The 21,228-nt window shown below is 27.8% G+C and overlaps 3 protein-coding genes across 4 annotated transcripts; 1 reads left to right on the plus strand and 2 right to left on the minus strand.

Annotated features, from left to right (window-relative positions):
* Window positions 1–1,727: 1,727 nt before the first annotated feature.
* LOC146541813 (MARVEL domain-containing protein 1-like) lies at window positions 1,728–7,369 on the minus strand. Its single transcript, XM_085194075.1, has 3 exons — window positions 7,234–7,369; window positions 4,799–5,062; window positions 1,728–4,553 (listed from the first exon to the last, which is right to left on the minus strand). Exons 1-3 carry the CDS (start codon window positions 7,366–7,368, stop codon window positions 4,404–4,406), a joined length of 549 nt encoding a protein of 182 aa, XP_085050201.1. The 5' UTR covers window position 7,369; the 3' UTR covers window positions 1,728–4,403.
* Window positions 7,370–9,391: 2,022 nt separating this feature from the next.
* On the plus strand, window positions 9,392–17,653 carry LOC146541814 (uncharacterized). The gene is made up of 4 exons (XM_085194089.1): window positions 9,392–10,388; window positions 10,481–10,618; window positions 11,206–11,472; window positions 14,872–17,653. Exons 2-4 carry the CDS (start codon window positions 10,490–10,492, stop codon window positions 15,010–15,012), a joined length of 537 nt encoding a protein of 178 aa, XP_085050215.1. The 5' UTR covers window positions 9,392–10,388; window positions 10,481–10,489; the 3' UTR covers window positions 15,013–17,653.
* On the minus strand, window positions 16,101–20,896 carry LOC146541815 (proteolipid protein 2-like). 2 transcript variants are annotated; one of them, XM_085194108.1, is made up of 4 exons: window positions 20,738–20,896; window positions 20,397–20,542; window positions 19,854–20,114; window positions 16,101–19,364 (listed from the first exon to the last, which is right to left on the minus strand). In XM_085194108.1, exons 2-4 carry the CDS (start codon window positions 20,517–20,519, stop codon window positions 19,278–19,280), a joined length of 471 nt encoding a protein of 156 aa, XP_085050234.1. In that variant the 5' UTR covers window positions 20,520–20,542; window positions 20,738–20,896; the 3' UTR covers window positions 16,101–19,277. The 2 variants fall into 2 exon arrangements, with proteins under 2 accessions (XP_085050234.1, XP_085050225.1); XM_085194099.1 differs by lacking the exon at window positions 16,101–19,364 and adding an exon at window positions 19,389–19,749.
* Window positions 20,897–21,228: the final 332 nt, after the last annotated feature.

A 21,228-nucleotide genomic window follows, 5' to 3' on the forward strand; every position in this document is an offset into this window, starting at 1 on the left:
ATTTATATGCTGAGATTAAGGGATCAGTGAAACTTGACTCAATACAACTGATGTGTCAACGGCGTGATGTGTCAACAATTAAATGTTTTTCTCTAAAACTATTCGCAATTTCGAAATAGTGTCAAAAGCAAATTTTATCTTCATTAACGTAGAAAATAATAAAGTATTTTAAAGGATAAGGATTAATACCATTATGGAAAAATATCCCTCAGAATAAAAAATATATTGAAATTACAATTTTTAGACAGAAATATGATCACTACACGTTATTCTTAAAAGATACGAATATGCTGTCGGGGACTTTTTTGTAGATCTTATTAAGAGGAACAATACTCCAGTACATTATTTTCATGTAGTACTTACCATTAAAGCAGCGCATGCGCGAAAGTGTCTCAACGGATAGGACTTTATACACATTTATCGTATTTATGTTAATTTACATAAGAATGTACAAATAATAAACTATATATAAACCTTCCCTGAGAAATACTCGACCTAATGGTGAAAACCGCATCAAAATCCGTTGGGTGGTTTAGAAGAAGAGTTAGAAACAACAGACAGACACGAAAAGCGACTTTGTTTTATAAGATATAGGATAGGATAAGATGATATACAAAAAATTTTTTAAACCTATTTAGTACTGTCGTATCTAAAAAGATCATAAATAAGAATGAATCTTTAAAATAAAAGCTGCATATTTCAATAGGGTTTATGCAAACATATTATAACAGGTATTGAATATTTCCAAATATATATTTTTTATTTATTTTCTGGATAAATGTTTGCATTATAAAAATAAATGGTTTTTATTTTAAACTACAATAATTCGGTCATGAAAGTCATTAATAAATATAAATGTTTAACAGAAACTGAACATAATATTTTTAAAATAAAATAAAAACAAAAAGAAATGCATTAATAGTGATTTATTTGAAAATCTTATTATAAAGAATTATAAGTTGTAACAGCATTTTTGCAAAATACTAGCAAACCAATTAAAATAATATAGTATATTAGAGCATTAAACAACAATATACAAATAGTAGATATTAAAAATGTATTAAAATACATATTAGTAAATCCCAATATGATTATCTTAAAACTATTTTTATAATACAAAAATTCAATATAAACAGATGAGTGCAATGATTTATTCAAAAGCGGCTATTTATATTATAAAGATAAAAACTAAATTAATTTGCATTTAATAAGGGACGTCTCAGCTGAGATGCTGTGAATCAGTATGATATTTTTATTATTTTATTACGATAATAAAAATATAATGTTAAATGCACTCACTCAAATCTTCATTCCGTCGGCTTAAGAGTGTGGTGTATGTACACTCTAAACACCGTCTTTTGTGTTGATTTGAAAACAAATACAAAATCCGCATTTTTATTTCATGTAGTAGAGAGTGCAAATACATATTTGACATTGTAAAAACTTTCTGATAACATCTTAGTTTATTGACTCTTATGAGAACTTTACAGGTCTACACTCTTAAGCCGACGATATAATTTATTGATATTATTTTTACAAATGTTTTGATAAGTTCTCGATATGAATACATACATAAAAAAATTAAAATAAAATATCAGGTTAGTATTAAGATACTGTTTCCCACTTTCTGCCGAATTCTGGAGGCATTGCGTGTTGAGCAGTACTCAACGCCGTTCTTTTGTCTCGACACCAGAGCGTGTAAATGAAAATATAAATTTAAATAAATATTTCATCTCCTCGAATACATACATGGTTACCTTAAAATTAAAAATATATTAATAATGAACACTTTTCCAACATATTGCCGAAAAATTATAAATTCAATTAGCGTCATAAAAGTGTAAAATATCGTTGCTTCGAAACGAGGTCCACTTTCTTCTGATAACTTCGTTTTATTGGACAGATATGTAATGCTATCTCTTTCTATTTAGATATAAAGTTCGTAAACATATTTTTCTTTTCCCCAAATTTAGTTTATGAAAATAACTACAGCAGTATATATATATATTTTCGGAATCCAACGACACGACACACACAACTAACTTCAGTATACAATTGTTATATCAAAATAAAATAAATAAATATAACTAAATGTAAATAAAATAATTATATTCTATAGAATAGTAATGTATTACATAAAGAAAGAAATAATAACTATGAGCAGGAAAATATTACAAATAAAAAAGAAACACAGTGAATCTATCAAATAAGTTAACATTATCAGATAGTTGTAAAATGAACAGGTACTAATAAAATCGTTGTATAAATATTTTACTAAGTTTAGGTGCAGTGCTGTTTTTTGATTCATATAAAAAAACATTCTTATCATTAACAAGTGTTGCCAGATACAATAAGTAGGATATTTCATGGAAACATTTTTTGTACAAAAATTTTGCTGATTTTTTACATTCTACAAAAATATTTAAAATTAAATTATTTTCAATCTAAAAAATTGTAATTTGATTTTTTTAATAATCTGACTTTGTTTTTGTTGCTGGTGCTTTCATGTTAAGTACAAATTTGAGCTTTACAGTATTTTTTTCTTTGGTTCTTACTTCATTTACTACATTAATAGCATATCAATTAATAGCAATTGCATTTTCGAAATGGAAAAATTATCTAAATATAAAATCTTTGATAGAAAAAAAGCTATTTTAATATTAATTAACAATATAAATATTGAGGTAATTAGTGCGCTAGTATTACCTTCAAAAATATTGATTATAAAATGTTTATAAATACACAGAAGTGATATCTAAATAATTATAACTTCTTTTTTAATATGACAGATTCTATTGTGATTCCCAAATTACTATTTTAATAAGGACACTTTATATTTAAAAGCTATGATATTGTCTTTTATTATTTCATATAACTGTCATAATAATTCATTTAATATTTTCAGCTTTTATCGTAAATATAGTAAATTTAGAAAGATTTATAATCTACTGTGATTTGTGCCTTTGTGAGAATAATATTATTAACAAAACTTCATCTTAAGATTATTTAAAAACAAAAAAAATAAACAAATAATACAAAATGGTATAACAATAACAATGTTAATAAAAAATGTCATAATAATGTAATAAAATCTAAAATTGTCATTTTATTTAATAATCTCTATCAATTTGTTGATACATATATATGTTTACTTTTAGATATATATATCTATAAGTCGCAGTTATATTTGTTTTCAGCTTCACGCTGTATATAAGAAGCATCCAGCATATAAGAAGATATGCACCAGAGATAAACTATTGTCACACTAAACTATTGACAGTGCGTCTTGAGGCGGAACTCAACGCCGCATTTATTTCACATAGCGGTAGTATGATGGTCTCGTGTTATATTATTTTTTTGTTAATTTCTTTGTAAATATAATATGTAAAAATAGTGGGTGATGCTTATTCTATTTAAAGTTTGTTACACATTTTAAGGCATAAAATTAATCATCGCTGAATTTATTAATTTATGTATATATAATGATCATCGTTAATACAGCAAAAATATATTTTTTTTATCTTTAGCTTAAATATTAATTATTTTTTATTAATAATTTTTATTTTAATTTTTTTCCATTATTCATATATACTTAAATATCTATTACTATTATACATATAATAGTAATATATATTTTTTTGCTAAGTATAACAGTAAGATAATAGTTTTACAATTCAGTAGTATAAAAAAATATGTATATAATTAAGTAATAAATTCTTTTTCTATACAGTAAAACAGTAAATCCTTTTTTTAAAGGCACTTCTGTAGTAATAACAATAATATAATAATTTGATATAGATTGATCAATAAAAAAATGTGAACTAATGTCATGGTGCATAAATTCTGAGTCAGTTCTCATTAAATATTCATATTTAAAATGTCACAGTTATATAACATTAAATTAACTAATGTAACTTACAAATACATTTTAAACTTAAGAAAAAAATATATAATTAATTGCATTTTAAATACTTATATCCTAATTTATAAACTCTATATATATGGCTTTTAAACCTAACAAAATTTAAATACGCGACCATTGATTATAATACACCGTATAAAAATTAATAACAATACTTCCAAAACTTTAAATGTTGCAAAGATAATGTTTTAAAAACATTAATATATCAAAAATTACACATTTAATAACTTAAGTAGTAAGTTAAGTAAATAATAAATACCTTGTGATAGTGTCACAGTGATAGTAACAGTAATACCAATTCTAACAACAGTGATAACAGGTTAGTGTCCATCCTAAGGCAGTGTTACTAAGGGAACATTATTATCATAGCGTTATAGTAAAAGTATAGTGCTAGTGTTTGACTATCAATACGTGGAAAGGGTAGCACATTAAATGGGAAATATATTAAAATGTGTAGTGTTAGTGTCCTAATGGTAACATACTAGTATCCCTCTCTAGGCGGAGGCGTTACCACGGACGTAGTCTGCCGCGACACGACGCGCGAGCCCTGCGCCAGACCGCCCGCCTTCACCGCCCTGAACTTAAGGAAAGCGTCGATCGCGTACGCGAGTGTTGCTACGAAACCGAAGAACTGTAGAAATGAAGAACGATTAGAAAAAATCTTGTAGATATATAAAGTTGATGATACATACATTTTTAAAATTTGAAGATCTTGCGAGAAGTTATTTTTTAATTGAGGAAATACAAATATATTTTATTGGTTCATATTTTTTTTAATATTTTCAAACTCAGTCACCTTCGATATATTTAAAACAAAACTTACAAAAAATGAAAATAGAATCTTAAATAAGTTTCTATTGTCAAAAAAAAACTCACCGCGGCAGCCGAGTGAGCATTGTCACCAACAGTTACTACCAATATTGCAGCAAGAAGGTACAGTAGTGTCCAGAGAGCATTGAAAACAAACTCTATTTTCAGCCATGGTATCTTATAGAATTTCTCCACTATGTGAAATAAGTAAAAACCTAGCAATATGCCGGTAAACCAGAATGCGATCATCGATATCCAACTGAAGTATGAACCTTTACTGACGCTGAGGCGGGAGCATAAGATACAGATAAAACCGATGAGGCTGCATAGCTGAAAAAAATATAAGTGTAACAAAGTGCACTTTCCAAGTTAACTCAGGAATAGAAAATAAGTCATTCTTTCTGTCATTTTTCTGGGAATTGAACTTAAAATATAAGATTATTAAAAGGAACTATTGAAATTAAAAGGATTATTTAAAGTATAAGATTATTAAAAGGATGTACTAAAACCTTCTTATACAGTAATACATTACAAATATAAAGCAATCAAGTGCGAACAAGTACATTCATATACGTGGAAATATCAAAATATCGGGGAATTCCCCAAAGTATCTTAAAAATGTATTAGATATATGCAGATTAAAAATGTGAAACGAATACGAAAGAAACTTCACAATCATAATTTAAAAATATTTATATTTTGTATCGTCTTTAAACACTACAAGGCAGATTTGTGATATGTTCCTGTAAAATACTTCATATACAAATTGTTTAACTACTAATAATGTTGTTTTAAATAATCCTGTATCGAATTAAAAACGTTATTTCTTAATTTATTTGGCTGTGTGACTTAAATCATTTGCCTCGAGACTCAAATAAAAATTTTGAAGAACACTTTGAAGGGGACTTCCCCTACACGTCTACGTTATGCGCAGTGCGTTTACAATTTACTCTCAGTTCTAAACATTCTTTTGTAAAAGTAACTTAAATCATCATTTAAACGGAATTAGTAGTTTAAAAAATTGTATAATCTAAAAATGGGTAACTCTTGTGCCGTGGGAATAGTGTACGTAGTGGGAAGTATTGCACTCTGTACAGGGGCCGTTTGTCTTTTAACGCCGCTAGGATTTACTACAATCGGAGTGGCGGCAGGCAGCTTAGCAGCTCTGGCCATGGCATTCTTTGGCAACGTAAAATCTGGCAGTGTCATATCACGGGCTACGTCTATGGGAATGAAGTCTTAAATTGTAAGTATGTGTAATTTATAATAAATTCATGACCAGTTCATATTTTACGTATTTTTTTATTTTAATAATTGATATAAAGGTAAATTCATAAATATTTTCACTGTAATAGGTACTTTATTTAACCTAACCTAGCTTGTTTAAATGATTGAAATTCTTTTCAATGAGAATTAAGATTTAAGGAAAAAAAACGGTATTATTAATGAATAAATAGAAAAATATTCTTTATTTTAATAAACTAAAAGCACGTTTGACTTTTTTCTCTTGATAAGAGCTAGTAAGAGCATAAGTTGGTCAACATTTATAATAATCCCAAAAGATGTTAATGGTAATAATAGTGTTAATTTTATTTGCAGATTGTATTCATGCAGTAAAAGATGAATAAATCAATGTAAACATTAATGTTTTTGATTTATAATACCTATATGAGTTTAAGATAACATTATCTGATAAGTGGTGCATTTCACGACTAAATGTTGTGAAAGTATTGTTAGCAGTACCTATTTCATATTTATAGATATTTTTGTATAAAAGAATCTCAATTCTTTCTATTAATTATATTTGGAGTGTATTGAACTATGGGATGTTTGATCTAAAAGAATTGGTGAAATTGTACTGTATTTTAAAAGAATGTTTTTCTCTACATCTATGCAGGTTGGAAGTGTCAGCGAACCATTTACGGAAACTACATATAGGGTAAAATATTTCAAACCCATACCTAAAGAAATTAATCAAGATACCTCAACAGTTTGGACGTAGGATTTTTTTTACATTTCACGATTTCTATCCATACTTGTATTTTGTGTGACGCTGATAGGTTTATGTATGCGTGCGTCGTCCTTACAAATGGCGTGTTATTTTACAACGATAATTTTATTATTTATTTTGTTTGAAAATAAAAATATTTATTTATACAGTAGTTAAAGCTGTGGTTTCATTAATGGTGGTACTGACAATTCCATCCTGCGATGCTAGGTTTGACTACTCAATTTGCGGGTCTGACTTAAGGCCTTAATCAAAGCCAAAGCAAAAAAGTAAAAAATTAATAAATCTGTCAGTCAAACAACTGAAAGATTAGGTGAAGTCTGACAAATGTCAAACAGCTTTGACATATAAGTAAGTAAGTATATAATATAAAATACATGTATATATTTAAGATTAATTTTTTACTCCACATATCTCCAGTTTAAAGAACTAAGTTTCCTGTTCTGCCTACAATTCTATTTCTGCGATACAGCACAAAGCTAAAAATACTTACCACTTGAACCACTTTGAGTATTCCAGGTATTGTCTTAACATATGAGGGGTCAAACCGTATGTTAGTTTGGACGGTTGTACTCGATGTCACTGTTGTGGTTGTCGTGTGTTGCCCTGGGAATCCTGTTTCTGCCATCTTTATTTATGTATATTGTCTAAACAAAAATATATATTTTTTTTCACTACTAAATATATTTTTCAGACAATTCTATAAGTTGTGCCAAATTTCTAATTTTGTTGAGTGGTGCAACATAATGCTACAAATTGCTAATACTTTAAAAATAGTATTTCTCTCAAGTGGCTATGGACCTACGACAAGCATTTTTACTAATCCGATTGACAAGATACTGACTTACTTTACAATGGACACTAAAACCATATAATGTAAAATACACAAAACTTCTTAGAAATATTTTTAATTATGTACAAAATATTCTGTAAGAGCATTAATTGCTGTTATAATATGATGATTCTCATAGAAAGAGACAATACACAATGTATGACCTTGCTTCTTTAATTATTTATATATAAAATATTTATTCAGACAATTTTTGATGCTTGCATAAAAATATATAAAAGAAAATACAAAAATATATATAAATAAAATATTTTTTTCTTGTAAGCTTTACAATGTATGCACAAGCACACCCAAAAATTTTAAGATACTGTCTTGACAGGCAAAACAATGCAAAACCTTGTCTTGACATTGGTGAAATATTTTTTTTTAATAAATTCATTATCCCCTTGTGGCGCAGGGGTACAAGAGTGTGATTGTAATGTGATGGTTGTGGGTTGAATCCCCACTAGAGGAAAAGAAATATTAATCGAAATGTTAATATTTCCATTTCTTCGCTCTGGTTTTGAGGCAAAGATGTGCGTTGAGTTCCGCCACTCAACACTCAATGCCTCCAAAATTCAGATGCGGAAAATGAGGAACAGCTCAGAGAGTTTTAACACTAGGTTCCCTCTGTCTACCCTGCTGTGTGCAAGACACAGCATGAAACTGAAAAAAAATCATATAAATGCCAGTCTCTATAATCTTGTTATTGTCCATGTAAGAATGATATACAATTAAAAAACCTAACTACATAATCTACAAGAAACTACAAGACTTGATAATCTATGTAAGATAAGTGTACATTATGTATAGAAAATATTAACCAAAAATATAAATATTAAAAAGGGGTGGAGTGCAACAAAAACATTAAGTTGCTTATCTCTGTATAGTTATCACCAAATTTTCAGGAATATGAATGTTATCTGATATTCAATTACATTAACATCATTTACGAGAATTACACATTACAATATATTGTAATGTGTATAATAATAATATATATATTATTAAGAAGATATTGTATGTATCAAGTAAATAATAACTAAATTAGATCCATCTTTGTTATCAGTAAATGTATTTCTTATTAGTTCATGCTTAAACATAGTCAAGTAAGTTCTTTACGCAACTTTGACAGTAAACAATAGTACATAAATTATAACTTGGAGTTTCTTATGTTACGAATACATATTTTCAAACCGGTGTGATTATTTCATTGAAACATTAGGTCGTCACGTCCTAAAATAGCGTTTATTGAGCAATACACATGGGTTAGTGAAATTTTATATCTACGTCGTAAACTAAAAGTATTATAATGTTTACTCACTTTTTTCACCGTTAAAAAAACTTTCGTGAACTTTTGGTCCTTATATTTAAACAAATAAATTAATATAATAAAATTATTTATCACTATATTTTAAAATAATATGTGACTATATTTAATAGTTATGACAATTTTGACACCACTACTGCCTCTCTCCACCCACTCCGAAATGTTTGTTTAATTATCCAATTCGATACACCATATAAAATGTTAGTATTTTTTTTACTTTTCTGAATATATTCAAAGTAATTATTCTTTTTTATAAAAAACAAAAGTATTTTTCTAGTTGAATATTGTATGCGAATTAATCATATTTATTTAAAGTATTATAACAAAATTATTAACTTACGAACACTATCGTATTACCGAACATTAATATAAGTGCCAGTTTCATTTAACGCAAAACTTAAATGCCTTATGATATTTATATTTAAAAAGAAACTGATTCTCTTACTTAAAAAAAATGTATAATATTTTACACATTTATTGTCTCTATTAGTTATATTATATAACTAATAACGATAAGCATTTTGTCAAATAAAGTTAAATATATATAATTAGGTTTCAGAAGTGAAATATCAAAAGAAAACTATACAACACTATTGTTACAAATACAATCTTATTTATTAAAAATCAAAATAACTATAAACTGAAGTTTAAATAACTAGAAACCTATATAAAACACCAACAACATTCGAAAACACATATAGGTATTTACTCAGTGTTAATTATAGCTGCTCTTTTAACCAATTCACAATATTTATTAATTAAAACATTTAAATTACTTTATAACTTGCTAATAATGAGCTATTAACAACCTAGTAACAAATCACATCGACTACAACACGTGTAACCTCAAGTATATGAGGGCCAAATATGTCTTCCCGCTTAAATTAGTAACATAATAACAAAATGAAAAGAGCGGGCATTTTGATATTGACAGTGACAATGACACATTGCAGTACTATATTTGACAGTTGACATTTGTAGCACAGAAGTCTCCCAACTATATCATTAGCTATTTGTCGGTTCCTCATATCACTGTACGTCAAATTGACGTTTGACAGTTACGGTACATGAATATGACACAAAAATTGATGTTCGTTGAAATTCAGAGGTCGTAGGAAATTGTATTGTTTACTGAGTGATATTATTTATTTAAATAAGCGGCTCGCTTGATAAATTGTTTAAGTTAAATATGAAAACTATAAGATAAATTTACAAGAAATGAGGATAGTTTCTTTTCACATTTTCCGATAACCGTGAAGTACAATGGGGTAATCATCGCGTTGGTTGATAGTAAACACCGTAAACAAATCATGGCTTGCTATTTAAATATATGACTCAGAGATGCATTTAACACATTTCGGTATTGGTTCGTAATATTGTGTCAAGGAGACGCGGTGACTACAACCTTATCTCGAATCTATTATCTCACTGCTAGTTTAAAGACGCAGAATCTGTATTATTTTTTTATATATAATACGAATAATATTATGTAAGTAATATTTTTTATATTTTTTAACTGGCCAATATTGTTTTAAAAGTAACAAACTTACAAATTTATAAATTTTAAAATTATTTTTTTAGTAAACAAAAATGGCATCACCACAAACACAAAATTCTCCACAAAGTATGGGATCAACAAATGTGATATTTAGGACAGACATCAGATTTGACTCTAGTTATATTAAAACTATTCCAGGAATAGTTAAAGCAGTTGTTATTGTAAGTATTGTTGCTCTATAATATTTATTATTATTATATATTAATTTTAAGACTGTTATGCTGCTGGACAGTGCCCCATTATTGACTCATCAGATGTGTTTTTCTACTTGAGGAATGATTCTTATTTAAGTTTTTTAACTTCTTTGCTGTGTTAGAGAGAAAGTGGTCTTCAGACACAATGTTTAAAAAATTGGGTGGTACAAGGGAAATGGAATTTTGTAATCTTAGCTTCTCTCAATTAACCCTAAGGAAGATATTGAGTTAAGTTTAATATATGTTTATGAACTGCCTTATTAAATTCAGTTTGTTATATAAAAAAAATCTTAGGAAAATATTTTATAGACTTAAAGTGATTGTTATTGTCTCTTTGATTTGGTAAAAAATTTCAGAGTTGGAAAAAAAAGTTGGTTTATATTTTTAACAGAAAATTATACTAAATTGTTTCAGATTTCTAAATAATTCATTTTTTTTATTGAAACTAATATATTTTATTTCTATCAATAAAATATATTAGTTTATATAAATATCAATTTATATAAATATCAATTTCTGAATAATTTGTTTATTAATTTTGCACTTGTCCACAGATACTTAATTTATTAGGTTTCATATGCATACATTCATCAGCATTTTGGTCGAATGGCCGAGGAGTCTACTTTAACATAGTAGCCTATATGGGACTTATATTTAGTTTTTCATTGCTTGTGATGTATCTGTTTCACATAGTGGAAAAATACCATAACTTTATGTGGTATAAAGTGGAAATGATTGGTTGTGGGATCCTTGCGTTTTTGAACTTGATCTCTTCAACTATTGTAGTAGCATTCGGTTCAGCTGGATATTCTGCTGCTGGGGTAAGTTGATACAAAAATGTTGAATTAAACTTATTTTTCTACCTTCATGCTATATCCCACATATAGCAGTGTAGGCAGGAACACTAGTTTTAATACACTCTGTTTTGTACTTAGAATCTAGTTTTGGGGATATTATTTGTTTATGAGCAAAACCCATCTCTGTCCTTTGCCTTAATAAAATAGTTCTTTAGTCCTAGCACCTTTCATGATTACAGTCAGTTTCTATATATTATTGTTCTATTTATTATAAATGTGGGTCACATGGAGGAGGACACGTATGAAGGGGTTGGTGATAGTGGATAAGGCGAAAGAGGTATGTAGAGGCCGTAGCATTTGGCGCTCCGTTCTCTCTGACTACCCCACTAGGGATATAGTGTGAAGCTAAGCTTAGTCAAGTTACAATTACGTAATTCATAGTAATACATGTATTGTTTTAGAAACAAATATTATTTCGTGAATGAGAAAAATATTCTCAATAAATACCATAACAAAAACATGACTAAATAGTAAATACTAAGAATATGAGTACTTTACTGATAACATACAATCCAATAACGAATTACGACATTATTTTAATGTTATTGTGATTTAGTTCGGACATCTTGGACTGAATAATGCTTATGGGTTCAGATCCCATAAATTCGAGTTAAGTTCGAATTTTTATTACAGAGAAATAAACAGGATAAGAGGAAAAAACAAAATTAACAAATTTCCATCAGTTTTTAATATATTGTCTTTAAGAAATTCTTTAAAAAATCAAATGAATTGGTCCATATAATTGTTAGTATGAACAGGTGAGCACAAGAAAGAAATAAACGATTTTTCAAAATTTAAACATGCTACTAACAACATGTTACTATCCAATTATTGTCTGAATGACTAACTGCTAAATTTTAGTGTTAATCTGTAAATCTTATGTAATAGTCAAGGAAATGGAAGTTTAGAACAAACAATTGTATGTATAACAATTTAAAAGTCATTATTTTAAAGTAACGTTAGATAAGAATTAAATGGTTTTTCTTCTTATCTGAAGATAATGTAATGTGAAAATTACTTTGCTTTTCTACTAGAAATTGTTTGTGATATCGTATACATAAAGCGTCGTGAGGTAGTGAAAGTGTTGGGTACACTTCATATTAGTTTTATATAACGTCATCGTAGCTAATGTGATATGAGATTAAACTTTAACTATATATTTTTTCTAGTTAGAAGCCGAGACGCAGTGGAATAGTGTTTTTTATTATAATCGGGGTATTCGCGGGTTCAATATTTATTAATTGATCGGGGAAAGATTTGAATTGAGCCGGGTGCAATAGTATATCACGCAATGCTATCAATTTGGGGGAAAGTGCTCTCTCTGTCTGCTGACCCTGATATATGTGAGCAATGTGCAAAACATCAAAAATATTTATTTCACAGATCCACCTTCGTTTTGAATGGTGAATCGTTAGTATATACCCATTCTAAAAAAATATTTAAAAAAAACGTTCTGTGTATAGTATGTCTTAACTGATTTCTACAAAGCGAACGTGACAATACTGAGCAAATTACTTATTAAAAAAGGTCAACAAGGACCTTCCTTTATTCAAGCTTCTGTTCATCAATTGTAGGTAATTTTTAATAATCTTTAAGGATATCTCATGATTCGCAAAGGAGAAAAAAGCTATTACAACTCTTTTTTCACTACTTACCACTTCTGGTTGACTTAGAATTATGAAATTTGGTTCAGGTAAAAATTTGAAAACTTTACATTTGTGACTAAATTCTAAAAAATGATAAGTGCCTTAAATTGCAACACACGCATATTTCGACCCTATAAAGGAAATCAAAATTAATAAGGTACTTCCGAATAAACCAGAATTATGAAATTTGGCAGCTAGCATCTATAGATACTAGTGCAGGAAAAAATCTAAAAACTATACGTTTGTGAAAATCCTAATAATAATAACCTTAAAAAGGCGGCTTTAATACCACCGCTAGTTCACGTGAGGTATTAGATGAAAGGGTCTTGTCGAAACGAAATCTATTGTACTAAACCCTCGGTTAGCGAGTCCGACTCGCGCTTGTCCGGTTTTTTCTTTTTACCATAGCGAGAGAATGAAAATATTTTCTTCTCCCGAGTGGGAATCAAACCAACAACCGTCGACCTTATAGTCAGACACTGTGCCGCTGCGCCACGCCCCCAATATAAGCCTAAGGTATACCTACAATTATACATGTCCTTAATAACCATTCGTCATAATTATTGGTTGTTAATTTAATTATGAAGCAAGGACGCGGGCAAGGGCATCTTTTTATGGTTTTAACGAACTCGTCATAAAATATAAAACCAATTGGTAAATTAAATATTTTAGGAAACCTAATTGTTTGTTATCTATTAAGTATTCTCACAGTGTTTTTTTTTGTCAGTTTGTTGGGTAGTTGATATGTCACATTTTTAGATATTTCTTCTTAGATAAATAGAATTAGAGCGATATTTTTCTTAATTTCTTTTAACAATGGGAACCTATTTTATACTTAGCCTAGGTATTCTAAAAAATACCTAATGCGCAGCGGGTAATGTATATTAGACGAGAGCAATTAATGGGGGAAGTTCGGGCACACGCCACACAGGCAATGTTGCAACTTCTTTACCATACAGATTTCTATTGGGTTTTAATTACTTATAAACTAACGCCGCAGCTACAAATTTAGTGGACCTTAAGAGTAGGTTACGTTAGTTATTTTTAAGTTTAAAAGTTTCTGACCTAATCTTCATTTAAAATCGCTATATATGTAGGATGGATATAGGAATTTAGACCAATATCTAATTAATTTACGCATTGCCCGTGGAACGTGTATTTGAATTGAATTAACTTTGACATAAGTACTTATTCTTCTCCATTAGAATTCGACATACATATTACTAATACTTTAAGTGATGCCTAATTGCCACTTTTTCATAGGACGCTTCCCCGTGTATAAGGAACATTGAACATTAATATAATAACATGACCTACTAGCACTTTCTTCATGAATATATGGTTAAAGTCAAACACAATGGTTATCACGACGATATTGCAAAATAATGGCAGCCGACGATTAGATAAACATTAGGTGACCGTGACGGCGTGACGTCACTTGCATCGCCACAAGCCCACAACGTTTGGGATTGAGTTTGGAATACTTATACTTATTAAAATATTAAAGTATTTAATTTAGGTATATACTAAAATATTTAGATTTTTTTTGGTGTTTGTACAAATGTCTGGATAACAAAAAGATCCCCTCGCCAGATGCTTGCGAGGTGAAGACAAAATTCACAGATACATTGTGCAAGCTATCGATTTGATCAACTTGAGTAGTAAAGACTTACTACTACCATATGGAATTACCATCCATATCCATATATTTTTACAGTTTTTCGGCTACCTCGCCATGGTGGTATACGGCTTCGATGTGTTCTTAAAAGCGCGGGCGATCCAGAATGGGGAACTAGCGCAAGGGTCGCGAGTTCAAACTAAGCAGACTCCTGTGACCACACCGTCTGCTGTACCTTAAGGAATAAGAGGTTATAGTATTTATATAAAATGTCGTTGAATTTTTTCCTGTGTGTTCCAGTTTTTTGACGAAATATTTACATAAATTTACGTAATTTAGTGTGATTATGACATTGAATTACAGAATTTATGTTCGCTTTGTTATGCTTTGCTATGTTTGACTCATCCTCAAAACAATGACATTATATACGTGTTTTCATTAGTTTTTGTTCGAATATAAAATTATAAGATAACTTTTTAATATTTGAAACTTTGCTTAATTTCAATACGAACACTGCATTATAACTGTTAGATTTACCATGATTTGCTCAAATTCTGAGTCACCTTTCATATTATTACATTAATCTTAAAATTGATATTGAATAGATTGCAGTATTTATACAACTTGGGCAAAATTGATGTAAAAAGCTTAATTTAAAGTAACATAACTGCCATAATTGGTGTTTTATATAGATTAAAAAACCACATAGATATTGTGTAATGCATTTTTTCACTGTTAAAATAAAAATAAAGAAACCTATCAAAATGTATATTTTATGTATTTATAATAAGCTATTTTACCGTTAAGTAGAACTTTTTTAGACCTTGTTAGATTGTGTATTTAAAATCGATTATTAAATCGATTTTTTTGTATATTTGTAATTTTGTATATTATAGTTTTGTTAAGTTTTCTCTAGTCTCTTGTAGTATATACAATTAGTTATTGTTAATTTATTATGAGTTCTATAAATAAAATAGAAAATATATAGCATAATAAATACTTAACGTATAAACATAAAAATAACAATTAAAGTATATACAAAAAATATAGATATTTCATAAATTTTACCAAATATTTAAAATACCACTATGCATGCTTCCTTTTTAATAAACACAAATAGTCTTTCGACTTCGTAGTCGTTTGATATAAAATTAAGTTACATTTTTCTATTTATGCAAGCTTTCTTATTTTTCTATAAGCGTTTTGTAATGTACATAAATATATTTATAATCCTGTCTTATATCACTTTAACCCACCTATTCTTATAAGTTTTTACACTACTATTTATAAGTTTTTTGGTTTGGTACTTACTATCTATTTCTTTTATAAAAAAAATGAGATATGCTTGCGCACTTACAACTAAATGGATAATATATTTTTCAGTGGGGAAACTAGTGTTGAGAAACTTCTTTCTCACTTTGCGCCGAATTTGGGAGGTATTGCGTGTTGAGAACTCAATGCCATGCTTGGCTTCGTTACCAGAGCGAGGAAATGGAAATAGTAAATATTTTATTTACTCGAGTGGGAATCGAACCCACATCATATCAAGTTTACAGTCGCACCATTGTGCCGCGATTGGCCTCATGGGTGATGATCGTATAATAAAATGATATTAAAAACTTATATTGTTTATATAATGGGAAAAATATGTCTTACATAATATATTAAAGTTAAATTTGTAACCATTATAATTATTTAAATATTTTCTAAGCTTAAATATTATTATATTTTGGTTTAATTACTTTCCTGTTATAGATAAATGTATTGTACCATATAAATATCCTTGTGCCTCCCAAGCAAAATAGATCAACAGTGTATATTTGTAAATTATTGATATATTCTAATAACCGAGATTTAAATATTCACTTTCTTTCTCTTTTTAAAATTTACGACAAAAATGAATTATGTTACAACTATTTAATAGGCAAATTGCCAAAAAATATGTTTTGGTAATTCTAATGCCTTGATGTGAAAAACTCATCAAAATCGACTGTTTCGAATATTATTATTGGTGAGTATAAAAATGCTTAACACTATTTTATAATTAAAATCTAAAAATATTTTGTCAGGAAAGAAGAAAACTAATCTGCTTTGCAAAATAGTAAAAATAAGGAACGTATTTTTTCTTGTTGACCGAATATTAGAAGTGATCTTATTGCCTTTCGCACCTCAACTTTATTAATACACATGTATAAAATATATTTAAAAAAAGCATTTTACACATCTTGTAATTTATTACTAGTATGTAAATAGGTACTTTCCGTCCGCTCACTCGCTCACGCCTGTGTCAATTTTTTAATGAATGTAATGGTATGGTTAGAACAGTGTTTTTCAACCATTTATGTAATATGAAAAAATCATCCCTCATCATCTTTATCATGGTTCTTTTTTCTAATAACAAATGAACGGTTGAGAAGCAATTTTCTAAAAATATAGATTTAAACTTATAAGATTTGTAAACGTAAGTTTTAATATTGTATGTTAAGATTATTTAATAATTATGTTATTTGGGCATTTTTATTGTTAACTCTAATTGCTGCATTGTTGTATCACTATGAAAATATAAATCAATTAATTGATTCATCTTTATAATAAAAAAAAAATGTACTGTATAAATTGCACTTTTAAGTTGTTCTAAAGCAGTGAGACAGTTCTATCTGTTCATGCATTGGTTGTGTGGTTTGGTTTCAAAAAAATGTTTATACATAAAAATATTTTTAAAAATAAATTTTATTACTTTGATACACTATTAATTACTATTTAAAAAATATGTTTAATTGAATTAAATCCACATATATTATGTGTAATCTGTTGAAATTGATATAATCAAGACTTATTATGGCTATGTAATGGTTTCAATGAATAAAACTTTTGAAATATTTTCTTGTATTTTATTTAAAATGCACAATAATAATTAATAACAAATAAATAAGCTTATGATAATAAATATATTAAAAAATATTAAGTTTCATTATGTTATATAATATTTAGTTAGCAGCTTTTATGTGAAACATAAAGTATCTTTTCTACTATATAAACACAAAATAATATATAGTGCATATACATATTAAATTCCAAATTTATTTATTTTAAATGTTGAATACAACTTTTGAATTTAAAAAAGTATCTGGGGTGCAAAATCTATAGACATACATAAACATTATTTGACATAAATGAACTAAAAAAAATTACTTAAAGCTTAACATACAAAATTAATGATCATATTAGAAATATACACAAAAATAAAGTCTTATGAAAAATAATAAAATTAAAACATTACAAATCATCTTTCTGTATAGGGATTTAAAAAAACTTTCAAAATTCTTTAACTAAACTTTTCTTGTATATATGACAAAAAAAGAATATAACATAAAATAGTCAATTAAAGCACCTTATTATATACTATCTTCTGAGTGTTATTTATAAGAAAACATGCTTAGACTTAATATTCTTTAGAAAATAGTGTAAATTTTTATTTTGTGTCAATAAGTACTTTTATAAAAAAAAGGTAGCAAATTCTTACATAAAAAGCTTTAAATCTACAGATTAACATCTCAGTCTATTAAAGGCACAATTTTCATATAAAAATACTATACACTTTTTACAACATGATAAATTCTTAGAAATTTAAGAGGATATAACAGTTTTTATTGTTTTAAAAAATATATAGATGTTTTTTTCAACTTCACTTTGTATCCTGCATACAGCAGGGAAAGACAATTTTTTACATTCGAGACTTTCAATGTTAAATGGCGGAACTCAAACCCGCACTGTATTATCATGCAGAGAAGATGAAGTCAGTTGTGGGTATCAAATCCACAATTGTTGCAATAACAGTTGTGCCACAATCGTAATATTTCACACATTGCCAATAAGTAAATAAATTACAATTTATAAATATGTACTATAAAATATAGACATTCAATATCTATATAAAATGTTGAATACCTTTAAAATGTTGTATACTATTAAAAATATTATTGACAAACATTATTTAAATGAAATTAGTATCTATAAAATTTTATAAACATATAAAAATTAAGTTCCTTAGCATACACAATCATATCGAAATACTGGTATAAGTAAAACTCTAAACTTATATATGTACCTATAAGTAAATATGGACAAAAATAAGTATATAAGATAAAAAAGTAATTTTACTTACAGATAATGAATAAATATTATAAATTTGTGCATTGTACATATAACCATTAATGTAATAAAACAAAATTAATTAAATCCAAGAACCTAAAACTAAATAGGTACTTCTAGCATTTTTAAAAGGTGGTCTTTAAAGATTGTTCTTAAAAAAAACCTCAAAAATTAAATTTATACAAAACTAAAATAAAAAAATTTTGGTTGAAAGCTATTTATTTTATGTATTCTTACTTGGTTGAATATTTATAATTCATGTTTAATTAAAAAAAAGGCTTAAAAGGATCTTTTAAACATAATAACAATTAATTATAAAATGCTAAAGACATAACCTACATCAAATATAGGTTCTATTGAGGTGGTAGTCCTCTTTTCCATCCCTTATATTTTAGATAGCAATCAAAACCATACGCTATAATGGCACATAATCCAAAGAACTGGAAATATAAAAACATAAGATATTAAATAAAAATGCATATTACAAAAATGGTTTAAATTGTTGCTGCTTTTTATTAACAATCTCGAACATGTCATGTGTAAGGTAGAAAATGTAAACATTACAGTATAGTACACTATAGTGGAGGCAATTGCATTATTTTTTTACACTTCTGCCTATGCCAGTGTAGGCAGAAAGAACTTAGTGTTAAGACATTCCATTCTCCATAAACCATATAATTTTCAGAGATTATGTATTGAGTGGCAGAATTCGACACTATCAGAGCAAAGAAATTCATATAATTCATTTTTCTGAGTGGGAATCGCCCAACTGTCACTTTTGTAGTCCAATACTATGCCACTGCTGTAGACAATGTCAGTTTTCTTCTAAATAAAAGATAAATTAATTTTATTTAGAGAAAATTGGCTTCTTCTATGCTTAGTTTACAATAAGAGTTAAAAAATGTTAAAATTTAAGATTTATAACTTACCCCAACAGCATATCCTGTGCTTTCACCAATCGTTGTAGCAAATATAGATGTAACAATATAAGCCAACGACATAACACCACAGTAAAAGAATTCAAATTTTAGCCATGGCCATCTATCATACTTCTCTACAAAGTGGAATGTGTACATGAGGAGGAGAAATGCAGTTATTATGTTTCCTACCCAGTATAATATATTATAGAAAATAGCTGAGAGCCATGCCCAAGATATTTTGATGCAAATAAATCCTACTATGTTGCACACCTGGAAAATAAACAAGATGATATTCACATAAAAGTAAAATATGTATAAACATTGGTATATACACTGGTTTTTGTAAAAACTTGATGGTGTATACTGCATATAACAAGGTAGGGTACCTAGTATCAAGACATTATGTTTCCCAGTTTTTGCCCAATTTTTGAGACTTTTTGTGTTAAGTAGCAGAACTCAATGTTGTGCTTTTTTTGTTACGAGAGAAAGGTAATCGATCTCTCAACCATAGTGTTTACAGTCATTTTATTTAAACATACAAATAATACATACTATTTCAATAATTTTAAGTATCCCAGGCATCGTTTTTATGTAGCCCTTGTCGAATCTAAGTATTTTTTGTGGTGGTGGCGGTTCATTAGAGGGCGTTGGCCCTTGGGCGAAGTGATCAAACATATTTACTCAACGAAAGTTTTCACCTGTTAAAAATAAAATATTTATAATTATTTTATACAATATGTTATATGAAAGCTAGTTGTAGACTAAACTAGTATTATAGTATATAATTATAAATTGTAATATCAACAAGCAAATTTCATTAAATATGATTGAATTTCAAGAATTAGCTTAAAACTGGAGAAAGCAACAAGTCAATAGCATTTAATATCACTTACATAAGGTTAGGTAGCAAGGTTACATGAATTTTATATGGGTTTTTCTAATACTTCTTATACGTAAATATTGTGAATATAATAAAAGTAACAATTAAGTGAAAATGACGGCACTTAATTCCGACAAATACACATTGATTGACACATGTCAAAGATAGATGATATCAGATTCTGACACTGTCATGTTGTGACACTGACATGGGATATGTTAATAAGATTTGAGTAGATTATATAAATTTCTTGTTATATAAGATTGTTTCTCTAAATTAAAAAAAATTCGAAATTACTTTGTTTTAGTAATATTATTAAAATATAAGATTTCTATTGCGCAATCATTTTATGCAAATATATACTTAATAATAAAGCTCACTAGTCTCTATTATGATAGACGTCATAAAATTTTCTCGAGTATACTTTTGTGAAAATATAGTTTGTTTAAATGTAGACGATAATTAATTAATTATCGAGAGTTTTTTTTAATTATGTAATAATTG

The sequence above is a fragment of the Heliconius melpomene genome, chromosome 1 (assembly GCF_056956725.1).
Source record: "Heliconius melpomene rosina isolate 202511_hmr_F chromosome 1, ASM5695672v1, whole genome shotgun sequence".
Lineage (NCBI taxonomy): Eukaryota > Metazoa > Arthropoda > Insecta > Lepidoptera > Nymphalidae > Heliconius > Heliconius melpomene.

What these genes read in the sequence shown, in the direction of transcription:
- LOC146541813 (XM_085194075.1), bottom strand. Translation starts at nt 7,368, where the DNA reads ATGGCAGAAACAGGATTCCCAGGGCAACACACGACAACCACAACAGTG. An exon ending in TACTCAAAGTGGTTCAAGTG is followed by an intron (nt 5,063 to 7,233) that starts GTAAGTATTTTT and finishes TATTTTTTTCAG; the next exon opens with CTATGCAGCCTCATCGGTTT. An exon ending in ATGCTCACTCGGCTGCCGCG is followed by an intron (nt 4,554 to 4,798) that starts GTGAGTTTTTTT and finishes TCATTTCTACAG; the next exon opens with TTCTTCGGTTTCGTAGCAAC.
- LOC146541814 (XM_085194089.1), top strand. Translation starts at nt 10,490, where the DNA reads ATGGCATCACCACAAACACAAAATTCTCCACAAAGTATGGGATCAACA. An exon ending in TAGTTAAAGCAGTTGTTATT is followed by an intron (nt 10,619 to 11,205) that starts GTAAGTATTGTT and finishes ACTTGTCCACAG; the next exon opens with ATACTTAATTTATTAGGTTT. An exon ending in CTGGATATTCTGCTGCTGGG is followed by an intron (nt 11,473 to 14,871) that starts GTAAGTTGATAC and finishes ATATTTTTACAG; the next exon opens with TTTTTCGGCTACCTCGCCAT.
- LOC146541815 (XM_085194099.1), bottom strand. Translation starts at nt 20,519, where the DNA reads ATGTTTGATCACTTCGCCCAAGGGCCAACGCCCTCTAATGAACCGCCA. An exon ending in TACTTAAAATTATTGAAATA is followed by an intron (nt 20,115 to 20,396) that starts GTATGTATTATT and finishes TTTATTTTCCAG; the next exon opens with GTGTGCAACATAGTAGGATT. An exon ending in GCACAGGATATGCTGTTGGG is followed by an intron (nt 19,750 to 19,853) that starts GTAAGTTATAAA and finishes TCTTTTATTTAG; the next exon opens with AAGAAAACTGACATTGTCTA.